The sequence below is a fragment of the Tiliqua scincoides genome, chromosome 1 (genome assembly GCF_035046505.1).
Source record: "Tiliqua scincoides isolate rTilSci1 chromosome 1, rTilSci1.hap2, whole genome shotgun sequence".
NCBI lineage: Eukaryota > Metazoa > Chordata > Lepidosauria > Squamata > Scincidae > Tiliqua > Tiliqua scincoides.
In genome coordinates this window covers 81,699,127-81,722,150 of record NC_089821.1, presented here as the reverse complement: position 1 = coordinate 81,722,150, position 23,024 = coordinate 81,699,127, and the positions used below count along the sequence as shown (strand labels likewise).

At 42.5% G+C, this 23,024-nt stretch overlaps 1 protein-coding gene across 1 annotated transcript; it reads right to left on the bottom strand.

Moving 5' to 3' along the window:
- Window positions 1–810: 810 nt before the first annotated feature.
- LOC136645196 (TGF-beta receptor type-2-like) lies at window positions 811–19,368 on the bottom strand. Its single transcript, XM_066621437.1, has 7 exons — window positions 19,299–19,368; window positions 14,734–14,884; window positions 10,696–10,898; window positions 5,290–6,101; window positions 3,872–4,013; window positions 2,739–2,866; window positions 811–1,017 (listed from the first exon to the last, which is right to left on the bottom strand). Exons 1-7 carry the CDS (start codon window positions 19,366–19,368, stop codon window positions 811–813), a joined length of 1,713 nt encoding a protein of 570 aa, XP_066477534.1.
- Between the last annotated feature and the right edge of the window lie 3,656 nt (window positions 19,369–23,024).

Here is a 23,024-nt window from a genome sequence, read left to right as displayed (position 1 = left end):
TTGGGGGGAGGGTCAGGGTCATTGAGGGATGTGAGCTCCCCCATCTGCAAAGCAGTGTGCCTTCTTGGTTGTGTAAAAAAAACAACAACTTGATATTGTGCAAATAGTGTGCACCTGGTGCAAATGGTGTGCCTTGACAATTTTAGCTGTGTGCTGTGAGATGGAAAAGGTTGAAAACCGCTGCTCTAACTACGTGATGGCACAGTTTAACTTTGAGTGTCCCATAATGCCAGTTCTGGTTGATACAGAGAAAAATATCCAGCCTCATGGAACCTAGAATTGAAAGATTGCAGAAAGACACTATACAAATTAGGGGACATACCTTTTGGAGCCAAAATTGTACTGATCATGGTTTCTTGAGCATTTCAATTGATGTAACAAAAAATGTTCAAAACTTTATATGCCTGCATTAATAGAAAATTTCATTTTAAAAGGTACAGATATACTCAGTTCTTACCTGATGAACATCTAACAGTTCCTGTGGATTTCTTGTGTAGAGTGACAGACTAGGGTCAAGATCATCTGCATACCTTGCCCCTCCATATAGAATGAACATGGAAGAAACAAGTTTTAAAATGCCTATTACTCTTTTTTGAAAATAAAGCAAAATACTTTGTGTATTTTACCCTTTCAAAAGTATAATATCTATATAATGTGTGCTGTACATAAAATTTATGCAGTGTTTCTGCCTTGTGCCTAGGGAATATAAATAAGTTCTGTTTTATTCAGAAAACTAAACGCAGGGTATTTGGTACTGCTTTGTAGAATGGCATGCCCACTGGTGCTTTTGTCCTTGTTTTATCTCTTCAGTCAGTGGAGGTTCCTATCACTATTTTGATTCACATCTCTTGAGCAACCCATTTTGCTTGCCTCATTGTCGTTGTTGTTGTTGAGGATGTCATCACAATCCACTTGTGCCATCAGGTTAAACCGCTCTGCCACGCAGTGGGCTGTGAGTCTAGCTTCGGGGTCATGATCCCAACATTCTGTGATGGTATCACACAGGAAATGCATTCCCTGCAATGAACAAGGATCGTGGAGGTTAGCAGTCTGAAGCAAGGTGGAAAGGGAAACGTACAGGGCATCAAAATGAAACTACCGGGTTTCAGTGCTTTCTGTCATGAGCTTAATCACTCTCTGCTATTTGTTGTCCACTTCTAAAGGAAAAATCAAGTAACTGAGCATGAAGAACCTACAATGTATTATTGAGAAGCGTAGTGCTTATTTCTGGCCATATCTACTTAGTGATGTCACTTCCTGCTTAATGATGTCACCTCTGAGTTTGACACTCCTGCTTTAGAGGGTCATAGAAAGGACGACATTCAGATGATATATGTGAAGCACACTTAAAAGGTTTTACAAATGCTTTATCATTATGCCTGCTGCTGCTACTGTTTTATACCTGATATTCAGTGTCAATACTGCTTCTGAATCTGAGATGGTAGAAAACATACAGGTGGAGCCTATTTATCTGTGTTAGTGCTGTTCTGTGACTTGGCGTGATTAACAAAAAATGCATTGTGCTAAATTCCATAGAGTTGTACAAATAGGCTGCAGCGTGACACTTGGGACTGGAAGGAAACTAAGGCAGCTGTTATCAATCCCCTCCCCTCTGCTCCTTCGCCTCCCCCTCCTCCACTCTGTACTCAGCCCTCCCCATTGCCAGCTGTCCCCGCTTCTTTCACAGGTGGGATGCTGAGCTTTTAAGAGTCCAGTCCCATGCATTTCTACTCAGAAGTAAGTCCCATTGTAGTCAATGGGGCTTACTCCCAGGAAAGTGTGGATTGGATTGTAGCCTAAATCTCATGTGTTGCTTGCTGGGAAGACTTGCTTACTGGGCTGTTTTGTTTCCGTAGACTGGAGCAGGAGAGCCTGCACCATATCGGGGGGGGGGGAAATTTGGCAAACACTCCCTGAGTTTTTGAAAGCAATCCGCTCTATTACTAGTGCCCCTGCCCCTGTGCGTGCGTGTGTGTGTGTGTGTGTGTGTGTGTGTGTGTGTGTGTGTGTGAGAGAGAGAGAGAGAGAGAGAGAGAGAGAGAGAGCACGCTCCACCTCACTGCACGTGTTCTGGCTACAGAGGCTTTCTGTCCCCCCCCCCTTCAGCCTCTTTGCTGGCTCAAGGGGCTCCAGGAGTCTTACTGTTCCTTCGCAAGGGGAACCTCTTCCAGGGCTCCAGGGCTATTTCCCTGCCTGGTCCTTTTTGCAGCCTATTTTGGGCTGCCTGGAAAGGGATCGAGAAGCCATCGAAGGGCAAAGGAGGCAGAGGTGTGTGTGACTTTCAGTAGCCCCACCCCATTCGCATTGAGGCAAATCAGCAGATAAAAAATCCGTGGATAAATAGGCTGCACCTGTATATTCCATCATGGCTATGATATTAAACACTTTTTTTGCAGAGAATTACTATAGGTGCATAAGAAAAACCTACTGCATTGGAAGCTCATCTAGTTTAGCATCCTGTTCCCCATAATGATTCACCAGTTGCTTCTGAAAGAAGTTCCAGGTGAAAACAAGTGAGCATTAGGACACTGTGTACTGTCACACTTTGTTACCTGATACTAGATACGAACAAGATGGAATGGATATAGATATTATGAGCTGCTAGGGATCTCTTTATAATTTTCAGACCTGCTGCTATTAGAATAATCCAACACAACCATTCTTACGGTTTATACTACAAATAGTTCTATAACTTGTAATATGAACATAAACTGTGTTGTGGTCCCCTTATGACTTACCTGATGGATCAACCAGTTACTTGGTATCTCTGGGCGTCCTCTTCCATGCAGGACAACATCTCTCATAACCTCCATGCAAGGTTGTTCCCGGACCTTTGATCCAAATGGTAGCTCATAATCCTTTACCTCTATGAGGAAATTGTATTAACATACATTAGATATGCAATCAACTAGATGCGCATATACTGTTGGATTATTGGGACAATATTTTAGTTTGCAGGCTGCAGAAAAATAACATAGTACTGTGTTATTACTGTGTACTGTTATTACATAGTACTGTGTTAATAGTACTGTGAAATAAGTGAATAAGCAGTTGTGGACCAAAGCAGTAGTACCAGAAGGTTGTTGTAAAGTCATTTGGGAGGAATTACTCAGTAGATGGATAGGGACACACAACTGGCAAATTCCTGCAGCTGACCAGGGCAGATGCATTCATAGCTGCCCTTCAGCTTTATAATTTTAAAAATCCCTATTATATTATTATTTATTAACAGTATTCATATATTGCTTTTCAACAGAAAGTTTACAAAGCTGTTTACAGAGAAAATCAAATAACTAATGACTCTATAATGACTGTTACACACCATTGCATACTTCCACCTTGTTGCTCCTCCATCTGTTGATACCTGAAACTATACCCAAGGGGATTAGAATCAGCACTTTCTAAATGCACTTTTGATTAATGGGAGAAGTTGGCATTCCTGCCACTATTGTGTGAAGGAACATATAAAAGTGTTAAGCAATAAAAGTATCTGGTCTAACTAGTTAGTGTTAGTATCGCCAAAGAAGTTTCAGATACTTTGAAGTTTAATGCCACTACAATTTCTCAAGCTTCTTCACATTGTCTGAGGAGCAGCCTCTTAGCAATGTCTAATGTAACGAAATTATATTGTATGCTAGGGATATTGACTAAGGACAGACCTCATAGTCTTTCCCAGATCTGTTGTTACCCAAGATCCTTTTTACTGGGAATGACTGGGGTTGAAATTGGCCCCTGTATTTAAGCATGTGCTCAATATTGAGCTTGCACCTTCCTATCCCAGCAGTTTGTTGTTGGAATAGACAGGTTTGCACTGCTTTGGAGAGCCTGCACAACAGATTTAGATAGATGGGTACTACTGATAAGGTCTTACCTCCTATAGCCTCACATCTGGAGGCTATTTCCCATAAAACCAGGGCCATGGAGTAAACATCCATTTGTTTGAAGGACTCCAGATCTTCAAGATTAACTCTGGATTCCAAAACTTCAGGAGCCATGTATCTGGCTGTACCCACCTGAACATAAAATGAGTAGACATTAGCGGGTGTGTGACAGAGGGACTATGTTGCTTCCAGGTAGAAGAGGGAAGCATGTGCAATCAGGGAGGCCAATTATGCAAACAGAACCTACACACTGTACAGCCTCTTTCACACCTGTCTCTGAGTCAGTACAGATTGGAGCATGGCCAACCTCTCCCCACCCCCACCCCCATGTTCAAGTCAGTGGGCAATTGAAGGTGAGAATTGAAGGTGCTTATTTCTAGCAGAAAGAGAGAGTTTGCAAGAGATTATGGAAAGGCAGCAACTTATTGTGTAGCTAAAAGTTTGAGAGAAGCAGAAGTTGGCAAAGTTACTTGGAGCCCAGGAGACTGTGGTTTAAGTTTTCAAGGAGGAAGAAACATAGAGAAAGTGAGTCCCATAATATACATGTGGTACGCAAGATCTAACCGCACACTGTTCTACTTCAAAATCTGTTACTGATCCTTCTGTAGCTCTTTTTGGTGGAAAGGCCATCTACCCATTTTTGGAGCTGACAGTCCAACAGGCTGCCTGCGGGGCCCTTCTTGGCATCACTCCCACCACCACCTCCCACTTCAGTTGCTTTTGAATCTCCCCACCATGCTTTTCCAGTTTCTCATTTGGAGGAGAAACTGGAATGGTGCAGCAGGGAGATAGAAAAGCCCCACAGCCTCTGACAAATGGCTTGACAAATGACTTTGGTGGTTCAGAATGTGGAAGTAAGTGGCAGTGGCATCATCACACTACCACCAAATACTTCCAGGTTGGCACAGCTGGACCATCCTGATTTAGAGCAACAGGGACAGTCCCATTGTGTCCTTAGTACTGCAAAGTTTTATTCCCCTACACCTTGTGATTCCCCAATTGCTGTGATTACCCAATCGCTGTGACTTGTTCTTCATGGCCAATCACAAGTGGTGATTTGCAAATAGTGGTAGGAGACCCATCAGGACACAGCTATTGCACTCCATGAAAGTTTTCAGTTCAGGGGAACTGAAGATATAAGGTTAGTCAATATAATGTTCAACTTGGCTTGGATGGCAGTGTTTGTCAATGGTATGCACCAAAGCCTTGCAACAAATGAATGAATGCAAAAGAAATTGGTCTGAAATTTGAAATTCATGAGAATCTGGAGTATGGCATGGTTTATAAGAGTATTTTTCTCATTTTTTTTTCTTATGCTGTCATTTATGTTACATTGGATTTAGCATGATGATAGCCTTTCTGCTTTCCATCGAAAGAATGAGTCGCCTAGCTGTTCTCCAACACTCACCTGTCCACTGTTAGCAAAATCTTCCACTGTTAAGGCTGGATCTAGCCTCAGAGCAATTCCAAAATCACAGAGGACACATTCCTGCTCATTCTTAATGAGGATGTTTGTGCTTTTGATATCCCGGTGGGCAATGGGGATTTTGGGACTGCCACAGGCAGTATAGTCACTGTGCAAGTGGGCCACACCACTCACTAGAGAGCCAGCCATCTTCTGCAAGCCCCTCCAGGTTAGAATATGCCTGGACAAATAGTCCTTCAGGTTCCCTTGACTGTGGTAGGCTGTGATGAGCCAATACTCTTTCTGGAGGCCAGAGTGTCTCTCCTCTGCTGCAAAGAATGGGAGGATGCTCTCATGCTTAAGATGGGCATCAGTGAAGATCTGGCTTTCGTTTTTCCAGGAGGCATACTCTTCGCAAGGGAAGATCTTAACTGCCACAGTCTCATACTGGCCTGCAGAAGCGTGTTTCAGCCTTGCTCTCCAGACTTCAGCAAATTGCCCTTTCCCCACTCTCTCATCCAGCTCAATGGGCAACAGTTCAGTGTTACGGTTGATATTGTTAGCACAGGCTGAGCTTGTGTTTGAGTGGTGGTCTGTCTTGACGGACAGGATGTCGTCATAGCTAGTGGCTCTGCTCGGTTCAGACAGCATGTGACGCTGGCTTTGCTTCTGGCCCCAGTCCTTGGATCTCTTCCTCTGTCGGTGGGTTCGGCAGAGATAGAATATCACAGTTATCATGATGGCAACAAGCAGTGGGGGCAAAAGACTGATGGCTGCCACGGGAATGATCTCCTTGCTTTGCAGCATGGAATATCCTGTGGTGAAGGAAAAATGAAAAATACATATTTATTTGTTGATAGATATTTGTTGAACGCTTTGCACCCGATCTTTGATTTTAAAATACCCACAAGGTAGTGTTACAATAGGTTGTGCCATACAGTACAAAGTTATAACACGGGACTGCTGAGAGAGAGGCTGAAGAGACCTGCTGTCCAGTGGTCCTGATACTACAGTGGCAGCCTTCCTCCAGACCTCAAGCATCACCTGATGTCACTCAGCCTCTCAGTCCCACATCTCCCATATTGTAATCTAGTTTCATTTGTCGTGGTGATTAGAGCAAATCTGGACAGCAAGCAAGTTTGTACGTTTGCAAATTACTTAATCCCAAGGTTAATTCTACTAATAATGCTAACTCATAATGTAAACAACTCTCTTCTCCTGAATCCGAGTCAACCTCTAGTTAGGAAACATGTCTTGGGAAGAAGCTCAGTGGCACAGCATGTACTTTTGAGCAAGCAGGTCCCAGGTTCGATCCTGGAGATCCCTAACTAAGAATATCTTAGATAGCAGGGCTCTAAGACCTCTCCCAAAAAGCTGGGAAAATTATAGACAATGCTGGGTGAGCTGCATCAAATAGCTTCATGGGAACATCAGGATGAATGAGCCAAATCTTCTTTGCTCTCTGAATATAAATAGGCTCTGCAAGAACAGCTCCCTAGTGATCATGTATACAGAAATGCAAGAGAACATGAATGGAAAGTGCTGGTAAGTCATTTGCTTCAGGCCATTTGAAAAAATATAAATGGGCCTGTTATTAATTCTCAGATTATTCAAAAAAAGGAATATGACATAAACGAGGCCCGTACTTTCAAGATGTGCACCTTCCCACTACTAGTCATGACATTAAAATAAAATGTTGTTGAGAGGCTTTTTGGCCAAATGTAATAGCTGAGGAAGAGAAGTTTGAGAGCCATCCTGTAAGCAGATAACTTGCTGTATAACCTCAGTGGGTGCAGCCTACAATTCAGATACTGGAGAGAGAAACCTGAAGCATTTGGCTGTTTTACTTGGCCATTTCCAAAAGATCTCCCATAGCTAACTTCTGCTAAGCTGTGAATGTTTCTAAAATAGGCATGGAGTTCAAACCGCAAGTACAACCTCAAATGATATAATTGAGTTTGTTTTGGAAAGTGAGAAGCCTGGCTATCTCCTCCTGCTCTAATGGGTTTACCTGATGGGTATGACCACATCACTGACGTTCTAACATTCAGTGGAAAACAGAATGTTTTTCAGAAGACTCTGAAGGAGTTATGTGTGAGAGCACTGAAGTAATGACTGTATACATAACTCCCAGGAGCAGCCGTAAGTATGTTGCCCCCCCCCGTGTCGCAAAGTCCTCCGATTATAGCAGTGATCATTAAATGAGCCTGAAGAAATATCTGCCAGTGCCAGGCCGTTGTTTTCTATGAAAACAAACGTTGAAATGTAAAGAAAATGAAACCACTGCCTCATATTTCCCTGTGCTTCCAAGTGCTGCCTCTGCCAGAAATGAATTGGTTCTGCAAATGAAGATCAGATGTCACAAGAAGGGAGACGGCACCTGAACATTTCTCAATGAACAGCTTTTGAATGTATCAGTATGATCTGTGATAGGTAAACTGTCAATGTATTGTAGTCTTAGGCTGCAATCCTATCCATACTTACCTAGGAGTAAGTCCCATTGACTCTAATGGGACTTACTACTGAGTAGACATGCATAGGATTGGGCTCTCAGTCATCTTTCTATGTTCCTGGTGTTGTCTTAAAAAGGATGCAGGGCAGGAAATGGCATATTTGAATTTGTGTCTTTTTTGGATCCTGAATATTACAGTACTGTAGAATTGCTTTGAATGTTCCAAGAAATCAGAGAGAAGAAATGAGTGACTTATACTAAATCTTTAAGGGCGCAATCCTAACCAATGTTCCTGCACTGGCATAGCTGTGCCAGTGGGGCACGTGCTGCATCCTGCAGTTGGGGGGGGCAGAGGGAGATGTCCTCAAGGTAGGGCAATGTTTGTTCCCTTACCTTGGAGTTGCATTGCTCTTATGTCAGTGCTGGAAAGTTGGTTAGGAGAGTGGCCTTAAGCACTAGATAAAACTGTACTAGTTCATATCTAACATGGGTAAGCTATTGTTTTGTTCTTGCACTGTCCAACTGATTTTGGCCCTTGAGAAAAAAACACAAAGGATGTGATAATGGTCAACGATGTAATTACACAGCAAATTCATAAATGATAGAAGTGTCAGTGCTAACAATGAAGGAGATTATACAATTGTGGTTGTCCTTGAACATTTAAACTGATGACAGCTAGAAATAATCATGATTGGCTGGCAAATACTCTTAGCACTCATTGCTGTTCAATTATTCTTCAAAATAATATTAGGAACTGGAGTTTGTCAAAGGGAAGTTACTGGGCTAGATGGTCAATTACTTTACCCAATAATTTTGTTCTTAATGCTCATCTATTATCCTTTCTAGAAAGTTGCCATAGTATGGTATACATATTAATTCAGGATTCATCTTCTAATGTGCACAAGTAGAATTCTTTAGATTTGCTCCCAATTCTGTTTTTTTTTTAAACCTTGTTCTTCTGTGTGAGCAACAAATTTTAATAGTTGTAACCTGGAATTTTTAACTGTAGTATTAAATCAAGGATATTTGAATTAAAATAAACAGCATTTCAATCATACTAGCAGATTTTTGTGAAATATTAAATACAATTCCATCATGTTTATGCTGATAACACAGGCCAACACACACCAGTTCCTGGGTATATTTGGGGTGCCGATTCCAAAAATGGCATCCGTTTTGCCCTATCATGTCTAGTTTTGGAGACACGGCATAACCTCTTTAGTGAATGGTTCAAGCAACTTCCTCATGAGGAAGCCTACACCATGGCTTCCTCATGAGGAAGCTGCTTGAACCATTCACTAATGAGGCTATACTATATCTCCAAAACTAGACGTGATCGGGCAAAATGGATGCCATTTTTGGTATCAGCATCCCAAATTCATATCAAACCACCATAAAGTTTGGGGAAAACTTTTCTGACCCTCTGTTTTGTAGGCCTGTATAATGGGTTGAATGGGGGATTATTTTATCCTTAAAAAAAACAGACTATGTTGTTAGCATGCAAGATCATGCTAGTTTTGTTATGCCTTTCAGTCTATAATGTGATAAAATAGGCCTTCCAACTAGAGTGCTTGAGAATTTGGCAAAGCTCTAGTGTCAGTTTCAGTGTCCTAGAAGTATTCTCCCCTTCTCTTGAAAGTGTACAGTAGTTTCGTCTGAGCAGACCCCCAATTAGGGCAGCAGCAATGGGGAGGAACATTTTAGTCCAGCAGTCAGTTTCTTCCCACACATGACCCAGTTGGGTGTTTTATGAGTTTGATGTTTTTGCCTGACAGACAGACTTCCAGTGGAATGTTGTGTGTTGTGCCATCCTTATTTTTAAACTGTGTAACAGGAAACAGATCCCACTCCTTGCAAAACTGACATTTTACAAGATCAACACAGAGCGCTGCAGCCATGCATTGCAAGTCTAACAGCACAATCATATGCATGTTTCCTCTGAAGTAAGCCCCATTGTGTGCAATGGGACTTACTCCAGGACTGTCTGCACAGGACTGCAGCCTAAGAAAGAGGAAAAAAATACCTGCAGGTCATGATTTCTGTTATAATAATCGTGTTTGAATAAATAGTCTGACACTATTGGACCACATGCATCAAACTCCCATGCATGTCTTCTTGGAAGTAAGCCCCATTGAGTTACTCCCAGGTAAGTGGATTTAGGATTGCAGCCCTAGTCAAAACTGTGTGCTCCAACTGCCAACGCTCTCCGGCAGCTGACTTTCCCAGCCCAGCTGCTTTGATATATTTTTAACTAGAAGTGCCAGGATCAAACCTAAGATCTTCATGTCACCTTTTTAATAATACCAGGGGGAAAGGGAGGTCAGCATTTTTTAAATAATAACTAGGTATTTAAATGTTGATCACATTACAGAGCAGTTGTCTCTGCAAACCGATTTGTGAACTTTTTATTGAAAAGCGGTATATAAATACTGATAATAATAATAATAATAATAATATAATATTGAGCCTGTAAAATATCTCTCTTGATATCCACTCTTGATATCCAACACAAAAATAGCTACGAGGGGGAAAGAGAGAGTGAGCAGGTATGCATGTGCTGTATGAAACCCTGGCCTCTGAGCGGCCCGCTTGGAGGCAGGCTGTGCAGCATGGCCTTTCCCAGTTTGAAGAGACACTTGGTCAACAGACTGAGGCAAAGAGGCAAAGAAGGAAGGCCCATAGCCAGGGAGACAGACCAGGGACAGACTGCACTTGCTCCTAGTGTGGAAGAGATTGTCACTCCCGAATCGGCCTTTTCAGCCACACTAGACGCTGTGCCAGAACCACCATTCAGAGAGCAATACCATCGTCTTTCGAGACTGAAGGTTGCCAACACCTATGTATATTCTCCCAAAGTGTGATAATTTTTCTGGGATACATCTTGGACCTGATGCACTGAAGGCTGGCGATGTTCATACCAGCCTTTACGCATGCCATCAACCACTAACGATACTCACCATTGGTATGGTTTTCAAATATAAGTTTGTCATTGCACTCCTGTTCGTTCACGCAGCCGCAGATATAAAATATCCCGTCCTCATTGTGCTGCCGGACCATGACACACTGGGAAGTGTTGTACTTGGGAACCATGACATTTTCCACAGGGAGTTGTGGGTTGTGACAGAGAGTGCTCACCCTAATGCTTTCATTGTCTTGTTTCCTGAAATACAGAAGAAAATAAGAATTGACTGTTGAAGAGGTGGAATAATGTAAGCTAGCATGACCTACTGTAAATGGCAGCTTTAAACATCTCTCAAGTTAAATGGCAAGAGGCAAAAAAAATTTTGAATCCTGCCTTATAAAATTATCAAATCCTGTTCTTCTTGCTCATCTTGGCAGCTTCCCTAACTGGAATTCATCTGTCTTGAAAATAGGTCATAAACTGGACACACTATTGCTAATGTGAACCCATCAGTGTTCAAGAAGATCAGTACTTCTTGATACCTCATGCAATGCATCCAAGAGTCACCTCTACCCTCTTTGTGGCCACATCACAGTTGGTGTAGCCAATAACCACCCTGAGACATTGGCTGACCTTAAACTCTTTCTTCCTCCATTTTCCATCTGATGAGTCCTTGTCTAATTAAAAAGCTCCATTGTTTGCTCCCAACAACCTGACCTGATTACACAACTGTTGAAATTCATTTCACTCATACCTTCAATTTGTTCTGCCTTTAACCCTCTTTGGCCGCAATCCTAACCCACTTTCCAGCACTGACATAAGGGCAATGCAACTCGAAGAGGCCTCCATGACTGCCCCCCCCCAACTTCAGGATACTGCACATGCCCCACTGGCACAGCTATGCCAGTGCTGGAAAGTTGGTTAGGATTGCCCCCGTTGTCTATCATGCTTCCTAATTTTGAGGTGTTTGCAGATTTCATTAACACCTTCTGCCTTTCCTCTCTAAGGAAAGTAATAAAAATATAGAACAAATAATCATCCTCTGGGTTTTAGAGGTAGCCTGTCTCTGGATACCAGGTGCAAAGCAGCCGCCACAGGATACAGGTATCTTGTTGTCATGAGTGTTCCCTTGAGGCATCTATTGGGTCACTGTGAGATACAGAAAGCGGGACTAGCTGGGCCCTTGGCCTGATCCAGAAGGGCTTTTCTAAAGTTCTTCTGCATGGAAGTTTCAGTCTTCTAGCAAAACTCTTTTTTGATGTTTTGAATGTTAGGGGTAAGAAAGGAACTGTGTAGAACAGCGGTTTTCAACCTTTTTCATCTCATGGCACACTGACAAGGCACTAAAATTGTTAAGGCACAGCAACAGGTTTTAGGCACTTGACAAGGCACACCATGCTGCCAGTGGTGGGCTCACATCCCCCACTGGCCCTACTAATAACTGACCTTTCCCCAAATTCCTGTGGCACACTTGTGGACCATTCATGGCACACCAGTGTGCCATGGCACAGTGGTTGAAAATGGCTGGTGTAGAAGATTAAAAAGGGCTGAAATAGCTGCAAGGGAAGGGATGCCTGAGGTTTATAGCTAGGATTGATTTCTCAAACTTTCCTCCTCCTTTATGAAGACCAGGACTGGGTTCAGACATAATGGGAAACCATAGTTTCTTGCTACTAGAATGAGAGCTATGGACACACTCTCTCTCTCCTCCCTTCCTTTTGCTTTACACCCAAGAAGAGAAATGTGGAAGCTTTTACTTTTTGTTTAAGCTAAACCACAGTTACATGTTACTTATGAACTCAGGAAACTATGGTTTATATAAAACAAACCAGGATCAACCAATGGTTTCAGATCTTGGTTTGTTACCTACAGTAACTATGGTTTGACTAAAACACAGTTCTCCAAGTTCATACATAACACTAAACTGTAGTTTAGTTAGCATAGAAAGTGAAAGCTGTGCTCAAAAGAAAAAGACAGGGAGAGGGACTATGTAAGTCCACAACTCTCCAAGACTTTCTCATAGCAAGAAACCACACTTTCTCATTCTTTCTGAAGCTGAATGAGATCAGTGCACTTCTCCCTCCCCCCTGAATGAAACCTGAGATTCTTAAGACTCTGCATATACTGTCGGATTTTGTGCTAACTATATTCTGAATTCTCTGGCAAGGAAGTAAGAACAGGTAGCCTATTTTCAGTTGCAATTACAATGTTTTAGTCTGCACTGAATTACTCTGAAATTTGGGAGAGGGTGATTAATGGAAAAATAGCAAATTTCTGTCTGTGTGTGTGTGTGTGTGTGTGTGTGTGTGAGAGAGAGAGAGAGAGAGAGAGAATATTAAAACATTATTTGGCAATGCGGTTGTTTCGCTTGTATGTGAAACTTCAAGTGGAGCATAAGGATGTAATGTGCAGCAGCGGAATATGTTAATTTGGTGTGTGGAACTTCTTGCAAGATGTTGTAGACTTTGTTACATTGTCCTTTACACTGTAAATACTGTTATTAACAGTATTTTACACAACAGTAAATTACACTGTTATTTACTCTGTTATTGTTATTTACATTGTTTACATTTTAGTGAATGATACCTTTAAGAACACAACATAAGAACATAAGAACAGTCCCACTGGATCAGGCCATAGGCCCATCTAGTCCACAGTTTCTGTGTACATCCAGTTTGATTATTGCTGTTTGAGCCTACCAAGTGTTCATAGTGTATACAGTTCTTGTTATCACATTCTGCTATGGTGCATCAGATTTCAATTATTACTTGATTATCCACTAGAGCAGTGATGGCAAACCTTTTAAAGACGGAGTGCCCAAACCGCAACCCAAAACCCACTTTTTTATCGCAAAGTGCCAACGCGGCAATTTAACCTCAATACTAAGGTTTTAGTTTAGAAAAAACAACTCATACATTAGCATCTTTTACCTATTACTTGTAACCCATAATGAACTTCTCCTCTAGAAATTTGTCCAATCCCTTCTTAAAGGCATCTAGGCAAGTTGTCATCACTGCTTCCTGTGGCAAAGAGTTCCACAGACTAATTACATGCTGGGTAAAGAAATATTGGCAGGGAGGGGGTGGCTGCAAGACCTTGCCACTGCTCATTTTCTCAAACTATAAAATATATATATTTTTTAAAACCCCACCCACAGAAGTGGGCTCTAAGGCTGCAATCCCAGTCACTCTTTCCTAGGAGTAAGCCTCATTTACACTAATGGGGCTTACTTCTGAGTAGACACGCACAGGAGCTGGCTCCAAGGTTGCAATCCCAGCCACTCTTTCCTGGGCGTAAGCCACTGTAATGGGATTTACTTCTGAGTAGACACACACAGGAGCAGGCTCCAAGGCTGCAATGCCAGCCACCCTTTCCGGGGAGTAAGCCTCATCTACTGTAATGCCGCTTACTTCTGAGTAGACATGCACAGGAGCGGACTCCAAGGCTGCAATCCCAGCCACTCTTTCCTGGGACTAAGCCTCATCCACTGTAATGCGGTTTACTTCTGAGTAGACACGCAGGACTTGTCGCTGGCTGCACTGCTCACCCCCAGCTGCACCTGTGCTGTGGAGGAAGAGCCTCTCCTGGCACTGAGTGGGGAGCTGCTCACGGAAAGGCGGGCTGCAGAAGCTCGAAATGGCTGAGGAGGGTGGCGGCTCAGGATTGGCTGGTGGTCAGCCAGTGAAGGGCCCTGAGCCATTCCAACAGAAAGAGCCAGGAGCCTGCTGGATGCTGATTGGCTGAGCCTGCTGGAGAGTTGGGGGAGGGAAAAACAGGGACCTCAAGCCTGCAGAGCGGGCAAAATTGAAAAGGGAAACAAACTGGGGGCAGGTGGGGGCAACGGAGCAAAGGGAGAGGAGGGCAGTGAACTCAGGGGGCGGAGGGAAGCAGCCCGCCCTCCCCACACAGGGAGTCTCGGAGAGAGCCTCCATTTTCTTTAGAGCGACAGCAGCTTCAGCACCCCTCTCCAGGCTGCCTGGCTCAGCGTGCGTGCCCACAGAGATGGCTCGGAGTGCCCTCTCTGGCACGCGTGCCATTGGTTCGCCAACACTGCACTAGTGGAAGCTTATCTCCCCTCCCCCCCTTTACTTACCATATAGACACGCAGATTTCATCTGGTTTTTCACAATAGGAGCTTAAATTACAGTTGCTGTAACACACCTGGTCTTTGCAGACTGGGTATGTGCTGTCACACCATTTGCATACATTGCTCTTCACATTTCTTCCTGCTTGGCAGTCACATGCTGTGAGCAAACAACAACAAAGAGAGCATCTTTAAATATGTGAATGAATGCTTTGTGTGCCTTGCTTTATAAATTTGAAAATCAGATATCCATTTTAAAAGATTGCCAAAGAATTACTGCTGCAAATTGACCTTATATAAGGCCATAATCCATGACAAGGAAATACAGGACAAGTGTTTACAACTGTTTTGCATATTGTTCCAAAGACACAATAGGTTAGGTTCTGAATCCAAAGAGGTGCCTGTTGACCTTCCTTTTGAGTGACAGATCCCCATGCCACAACACAAACTGTTTTACCAACTCTGAGGAAAGCTTGAAAAGCAGTTTGTGAAATGGCACTCAAAATGAAAATGTCAAAGATTTCACTCTTAACATTTCATGCCTGAGCATTTCTTTGGATCCAAATCAAACCAGGTGGCAAGCAATTTGGGAGGGGAAGGGAGGTTGCTCAAATGGCAGAACACATGGGTTTGTATGCAAATATTCATAGTTCAGCTCTGATGTCTCCAGGTAGGACTGGAAAAGAAACCCATCTGAAAACCTGGTGAGTCGCTACTGGTGGGTGTAGACAATACTGACCTAGATTGACTAATGGTGTCATGCGCTAGAAGGCACCTTCATGCATTCTGACAACTTCAGGTACTATATGAATAGACTAGCGTGGATGTGTTTGGTTTCTGGTGGCACATCTCTGTCCATACCCTCTTCCAACTAAATCTTACAGACCTGAAGGTGCCCCATGACATTTTTGGAGAGGAGTTCTCCTGGCTTCATTGGTAGAGAACAGAATGTGTAAAGAGGGTACAAGAGACTCTACTGGTGGAAAAAAATGGGAATGAAAGTTTTCAGCCCTAGATGTGCTACTGCAGGCTTTGGAAAGGGGGAGGCAAAGGTGCACTACCCTGAGAAGGCCATGCTTTCTAGCACTGTCCCCCCCCCCCCATAAATAAGCTTAAAATAAGCTGCCAAAATAAGAACTCAGATATTAGGGGCACAGTAGGCCTTAACAACAAGATGTACCAAAGGAAGTCATATTCCTGGCATGGAGGGTAATTGAAAAATAGTGTCCTCTGCTAAGGTATGCAGTATCTGCCAAGATAATCAGATTCTTGTTTTCTTTGGCATTCCATTGAACCAAAAGGTAGACACTACTAAAGGTAAAGGGGGATCTAAACATAGAAGACTGGGTGGTTATAGTCCAAAGAGCTGTGAGAATTTTACAAGTTCCTGTTGCAGATCAAGTGGAATTAGTAAAGCTATATATGTTAGGGCAAGCAGCCAGTTCAGTTACATTCTCTATTTTAGCTGAGGAAACAAAGCTTCAGAATATTTTTGAGGTTTTATTACTGGTATATAGAGATATGGTGCCTGAAGGAACCCATCTGAAAGAGTTTTGCAAATGAAACAGCAGCCTGGGGAGAAAGAGCAACCTGGGCGTTTGCTTATCTTTTAAAAAGAAGATGGGTGTGGTACAAGATCAAGGCCCTAGCACACCAATTTTCAACCTTTTTCATCAATTGGCACAATGACAAGGTACTAAAATTGTCAAAGCACACCATCAGTTTGTTTAACAATTGACAAGGCACACCATGTTCTTAGTGGGGGGCTTACATCCCCCAATGGCCCTACTGATAAATGACCCTCCCCCAAACTCATGGCACACCTGCAGACCATTCACGGCACACCAGTGTGCCGCAGCACAGTGGTTGAAAATGGCTGCCCTAGCAGAATGCTTCAGTCAGAAAGATGATTAAAAGAACAACTTCTGATAGTTTTTAATGGTGTTATTCTGAGGAAAGGAATGAACAAGGAGAATAGATGTCAAGTCTGCAGAACTAATACAACTAGCCATTGAATGGAAAGAGGGTACTATAGTGATGAAAGTCTTTGACACGCGTGACTCAAGTCCTCATGAGTCACAAAAATGCATGTTTTCACAATTCCAGTTGAGTCTGTGAGTTACAAGTCCCAATCCCTGCTACTGAACACACTGCCAGAATACCTTTTAGGACGGCGCTGACTGCTTTACGGCAGTCAGTACCAGCAGAAAAGGCTGCCAACCCTATGTGAACTGACTGAAGCTACTCTTGGAGATTTTCTTTTCCAACATGATGTATTGGCATTTAGCAGAGAAACCTTATTAAAATATCTGGGATTGCTTTCAGGAGTCTCCTGGAGATTGATGCTAATTCCTGAAGACTGCAGGACAAACCTAGAACATTAGTAACCCTAACTCTATCTTCATCATGGTATGTAAGCGCCATAGCTTCATGAGTACCCATCTGTTTCTTTGGGATAATCCACAGTGCTTTTAACAGCCAGGAAGTCTATGAGATGCAGAGATCAACTAACCCAGTACAAGATCAAAGTAAATCATCCTAAATTTTGGAACTGCTTATACAAAGGCAGCATTTCTCTAAATATTGTGGTGGTCTGGTGGGAAAGAATGGATACCAGCACATAGACCATAAACAATTTTGCATGCCTTCGCCAAGGTTCAAGGTTTCTCAAAGTGTGATTCAACACCCTGTAGGAATTAGTAAAATATTAGTAAAGGGTGTAGTCATGAGTTCTTGACTTCTGTGGGCTCCTAATGCTGGGAATGAAGTGTAGGGAAGGGATATATATGAATGTGACAGTGATTTGTGCTATTGTATGTTTTTTCTTTAGCTATTCTGTAATCTTTTATCTGGCTTCTGGAAAAAGAATATTTGTTTTTAAGAGTTCACATTAAGAAAAAACAGGTGAGTAGATGATCAGAAATCCCCTGATAAAATTTACAGTATTTGTCTTAAAGACACTCATGTGGCTTCCTTTGAAAATCCTCAGATGTTTCTCTTTGGAAGAAACCCTAAAATTGGCTTTGAATTTCACTTTTTGAAAATTCACTGCCAACCCCCTGGAGAAATGAAGGATGCTATTTCATAAAGCATTTCTTTATTTCATAAAGAAAGAGCACTTTCCATGAAGTGATCAGCAAGTCACAGGTTGCTCTGGCTCTGCCTATAACTTCTAGTTCTTTATGAAAGAAGTGAAAGACTTTTAGGCTGCAAGTGCTATACACACTTACCCGAGAGTAAGTGCCACTGAATACAATGAGATTGACTTCTGAGTAAACACGCATAGGATTTCACTGTTCATCTTGCAAGAATTTAAAGTCCCTAGCACTTGCTACTGGAAGTTTGTGACTCCAGCAGCAAGGCCCCACAGTTTGGGAATTGTTGGAATAAATGTTAGGGAATAAACTAGAAGCCTACCTAAGTGATAGGTGGACAATCACTTAGGTAGGCTTCTAGTTTATTCCCTAACATTTATTCCAGCAATTCCCAAACTGTGGGGCCTTGCTGCTGGAGTCACAAACTTCCAGTAGCAAGTGCTAGGGACTTTAAATTCTTGCAAGATGAACAGTGAAATCCTATGCGTGTTTACTCAGAAGTAAACCTTCCTCCACCCAGCAGAGTGCTGGTAGGAGCCCTTTCAGAATCTGAAATTCAAACACAAACCCCTGATTATGATTATCAAGCACATGATGTTGTTCCAAACCATATTTTATTGCAGTACGCAGGTTTGACCCTTTATTGTTCCAGGAACCCCTCTGTTTCTGGCATCCAGCTACAAATCTCCTGTCCCATTTCCTGATGCATAAGAATACTTTGCATTGCAAAAGAGACAGTGTTTAAAATAATCCTATGATTGGTGAATTCAGCTTATCCTCTGTGTGTGTGTGTGTGAGAGAGAGAGAGAGAGAGAGAGAGACTTTGCAATGACGTTGACTAGTAGTATCATTTATTGGCTACCATCAAACACTTATGTCTTCAATTTATTCTTGGAGAGCTCATCCTCATATTTAATTAGTTTATAGTTTGTTCCCAGTTTTGCTTTTCCAATATTTTTTGAAGTTTTTATTTTGATGTTTTGCATTTGCCTCAGCGACATCTGGAAAGCTTTTTGTAGAAGCTTATTGTTACTACAACTGCTTGCACAGCTTTATTAAATTATCTGAGTATTAGCATTGAAAGCATTCATCTGGGTTTAATTAGGAAAGAGATGAGTGATGTGGCAGTTAAACTACGAGCTAATAGTCCAGGGACACAAGGTCCTAATAGTACTTCTAGCACATTTCTTGCCTAATTTCCACTAATGAAGAAGTTGTGCTCCTACGCAAAAACTTGCCCTGCAAAACAGATAGTGAAATCACACAATGAGCCTAGTTTGCAATCATAATATCCCATCAAAATCTTTTGTTAATTAGTGGCAAGCTTATATCTAGAGTTCATAAATGGCTTATACTTTTTCCATTCTCTGTGCTCTTTAGGGCTCCAATCCAAAGCATACTTGGAAGAAAATCCAAAAAAAGACATTTACACTGTTCTTAGCATTTGCCGATGCAGTGATATGTCAAGCCATTATTAACTGATTACGTTTAACAAGTAAAGTAGAAGCTTATAATAACCTTTTCTTCCATAATGGAACTCGCATGGCATACACAAGGGTCCCCAGGTGATCTAGACATGACCCAAGGCTGCTGTTGCATGTGAGGCCTGGTTGGGCATGTTGAAAGGGAGGGGGATAGCAGAATAATCAGCAAAAGTACCCCTTTCCTATGGTAAAGATATCCCACCATCCAGACTTGTTGCTAGCAATAAAACATACACAGGTGAGGAGGCTTGGTTAAGGTTTCATAAGGAATGCTTTACCTCCAGTTCATAGTTGTATACATGCATCTTCTGAATATGATCAGAGGCCCTAGTACTTTAAAATAGGGAACCCTACTGCTGTTCCCTTTGTGTGGGGTGAGGATGGTGAGGCAGACATCTGGTGAGGATGGCCTTGCAGACATGGAGAGCACATCCTTCTCCTACAATGGTGTGAACTGAAGAGAAAGTGTGAGATGGAGTGTTAAGGACCATATTTCCTGCAAGAACCATACAGAAAGGTAGATGGTCTCAGGTGACTGGAATTACATTGCCCTCCAGGGTCCTGCAGGCATCTAAATTCCAACAGGGCAAGTGCAGAGGGACCACACCCAACCATGCTCCCCCTGTCCCCAGATGAGCTGCTGCTAAACTCATTCAATGAGCCCTATATAGGGTTGCTTTATCAGGTAGTGTTAGAAGAGCTGTACCAGGAGTAGATCAGCCTCTTCCTTCCCCAGGGCCCAGCACCATCTTAAACTGTCCACATACCCTTCCATGTGCAGAGTCAGGGACCAGGGCACTTAGAAATTTTAAAATGGTCCCCAGGGAGGGAGGACTCCAGTCCACTCTTACCATTCCCAATTGCCTGGGCCCACCAACTGCCTGGCAAACATTCCTGTGGTTTACCAGGTAGTGAAAAAAGCAGCAGCAGTAGGAACAGTGCGTCCTCCTCCTCCTTCCCAGGGGCCTGTATCATGATCATGTTCCTGGATTTCCTGCCCCTGACACAGTGACACCAGCTATCTTTCACCTACAGCCGAGACTTCCCAGGGATTGGGCAGCAGGAAATGGGAGTTTCTTCCACAGCACTGCTATAGTGACATCGTGAAGGAGACCTCTTCTGGGGGGGGGGGAAGCTGGTAGCATGATGAACTCTGCACGAGTTCATCAGGAACAAATTGGGAAAATCTATTACAACAAAAGCTGGAATATTTGCTTGATATGAGTCGACAACAAGTGATCCAAATTTTACAAATCCGAATTAGCGTGGAAACCCTAAGCCAACAGATAAATAAGCTTAATGAAACAGAAGTTAAAGCTACTACAATGAAGAATAATGATCAACAAGTTGAAATGACAAATTTAATAGAGATACTGAAAGATGGGGCAGACTGGAAGATAAGTACCCAAAAGGTATTGGACCAGAACGGGGAAGAGACATGTCAACCAACAAAAGTAGTTGACCAAGAGATTGACCAAGAGAAGAAGATGACCTGCCAGGATCTGGATTTATTGGCAGGAATAAGAAGACTAAGAAGAGGATGTATATCAAAGCATGAACTCTTAAGAGACATTCTTGTGAAGTTTATCAGGAAAAAAAGATGGAAAAGAGAGAAAAAAATAAGCTTAGAGATGATATGCAAGATTTGAATTGCTATTCAAGATTATGAAATGCATTTGTAGCGGTGTAATATTGGTTTGAGAGAAGAAAAAATATATTTAGGCATTCTTTTTGGTCAATTTTGATGAATTAGGTTTAAATTTGTTTGATATTGTTTTGGAATTTATAAATAGGGAAATGATATGAAGGTAGAAAGTAAAGTTTAGAAAGTAATGGTTATGTAATATATGAGTAGTTTGGTAGATTTGTTTATAATTAGATTTATGATAAGTATTTAGTAGTAAATTTGTATTAGTATAAGTTGTAGATATACGAAATTATTGGTAGAATGAATTGTTAATTGGCATATGGTATCCTGCAACCCCAATGTTTGTATGTATGTGTCTTTGTATGTGTGTTTATGTGTTTAAAAATAATAAATAATTAAAAAAAGGAATGGTGAAGACCAGAAGCAATTGTGAGGAGCTCCAGAAGGATCTTTCCAGAATGGGCAGCAAAATTGCAGATGCGTTTCAATGTAAGTAAGTGTAAAGTAGTGCACATCGGAGCAAAAAATCAAAACTTCACATATAGGCTAATGGGTTCTGAGCTGGCTGTGACAGATCAGGAGATGCATCTTGGGGTGGTGGTGGACAGCTCAATGAAAGTGTCAACCCAATGTGCAGCGGGAGTAAAGAAGGCCAATTCTATGCTTGGGATAATTAGAAAAGGTATTGAGAACAAAACAGCTAATATTATAATGCCATTGTACAAATCTATGGTAAGGCCACACCTGGAGTATTGTGTCCAGTTCTCAAAAAGGACATAGCGGAAGCAGAAAAGGTGCAAAAGAGAGTGACTAAAATGATTACTTGGCTGGGCACCTTCCTTATGAGGAAAGGCTACGGCGTTTGGGCCTCTTCAGCGTAGAAAAGATGCGCCTGAGAGGGGACATGATTGAGACATGCAAAGTTATGCAGGGGATCGACAGAGTAGATAGAGAGATGCTCTTTACCTTCTCATACAGCACCAGAACCAGGGGACATCCACTAAAATTGAATGTTGGGAGAGTTAGGACAGACAAAAGAAAATATTTCTTTACTCAGTATGTAGTTGGTCTGTGGAACTCCTTGCCACAGGATGTGGTGATGGCATCTGGCCTAGATGCCTTTAAAAGGGGATTGGACAAGTTTCTGGAGGAAAAATCCATTACGGGTTACAAGCCATGATGTGTATGTGCAACCTCCTGATTTTAGAAATGGGCTATGTCAGAATGCCAATGCAAGGAAGGGCACCAGAATGCAGGTCTCTTGTTATCTGGTGTGCTCCCTGGGGCATTTGGTGGGCCGCTGTGAGATACAGGAAGCTGGACTAGATGGGCCTATGGCCTGATCCAGCGGGGCTGTTCTTATGTTCTTATGAGGGAGCTTCCCTATGCCTCTTGCTGACCCCACACTGACTCTACCTAAACCTGCCTATTTATTTAACACTTGTTTACCCCTCCTTTCCCCCACAGCTGTTGGGCACCCAAGGCAGCTTACGTAAAATTGAACATTATAAAACACTGCAGCAATAAAACAGCAAAAAGCCAGAGGCAGCAGCAGAAAAGTCATGAAAGCATCAACAGAAGACAGGAACATAAAAATGTAGCAGCACAGAAAAATAAAAGCTGCAATAAATGATGATATGACAATAAAGCCTAGCTGTATTTAGATTTCTGTATCCTGTGCCTTCAGACCAGGCCTTAGGATTTGCTCTGCTTGCAGAGACAGTCCTTCAGTAGCTCTTCAGTTCCCATTCCCTGCTTCTTTGAGACTAGGGGAGCATCTATTAGTGCCCCAGGCAGGGCCAGCCCATGACATGACATGAACAATGACATGAACAATGTGGACTGCAATTAGCAGCAGGTTGCAGGGAGTGGCTCCCCAAATCTGCTGTTGCCTTCCTCTGATCCGCCAAGGATGGAGCCACTCCAGTCTGCTTTCCACTGGCTAAAAGTGATCGGGAAGTGGATTGAAAGATGGCACCCGACCTCTGCATGGTGCTCACGTAGTCCTTTTAAACAAAACAGGAAGTGCAGGACATGCTGGGAGCACTTCCAGTGTGTCCCACCCTTCCTGAT

Coding starts and splice junctions, on each gene's coding strand:
- LOC136645196 (XM_066621437.1), bottom strand. CDS start 19,368: ATGCCATGCGAGTTCCATTATGGAAGAAAAGGTTATTATAAGCTTCTA. Junction 14,885..19,298: donor TTACTTGTTAAACGTAATCA/GTTAATAATGGC, acceptor GTTTGCTCACAG/CATGTGACTGCCAAGCAGGA. Junction 2,867..3,871: donor CAGATGTGAGGCTATAGGAG/GTAAGACCTTAT, acceptor ATTTCCTCATAG/AGGTAAAGGATTATGAGCTA.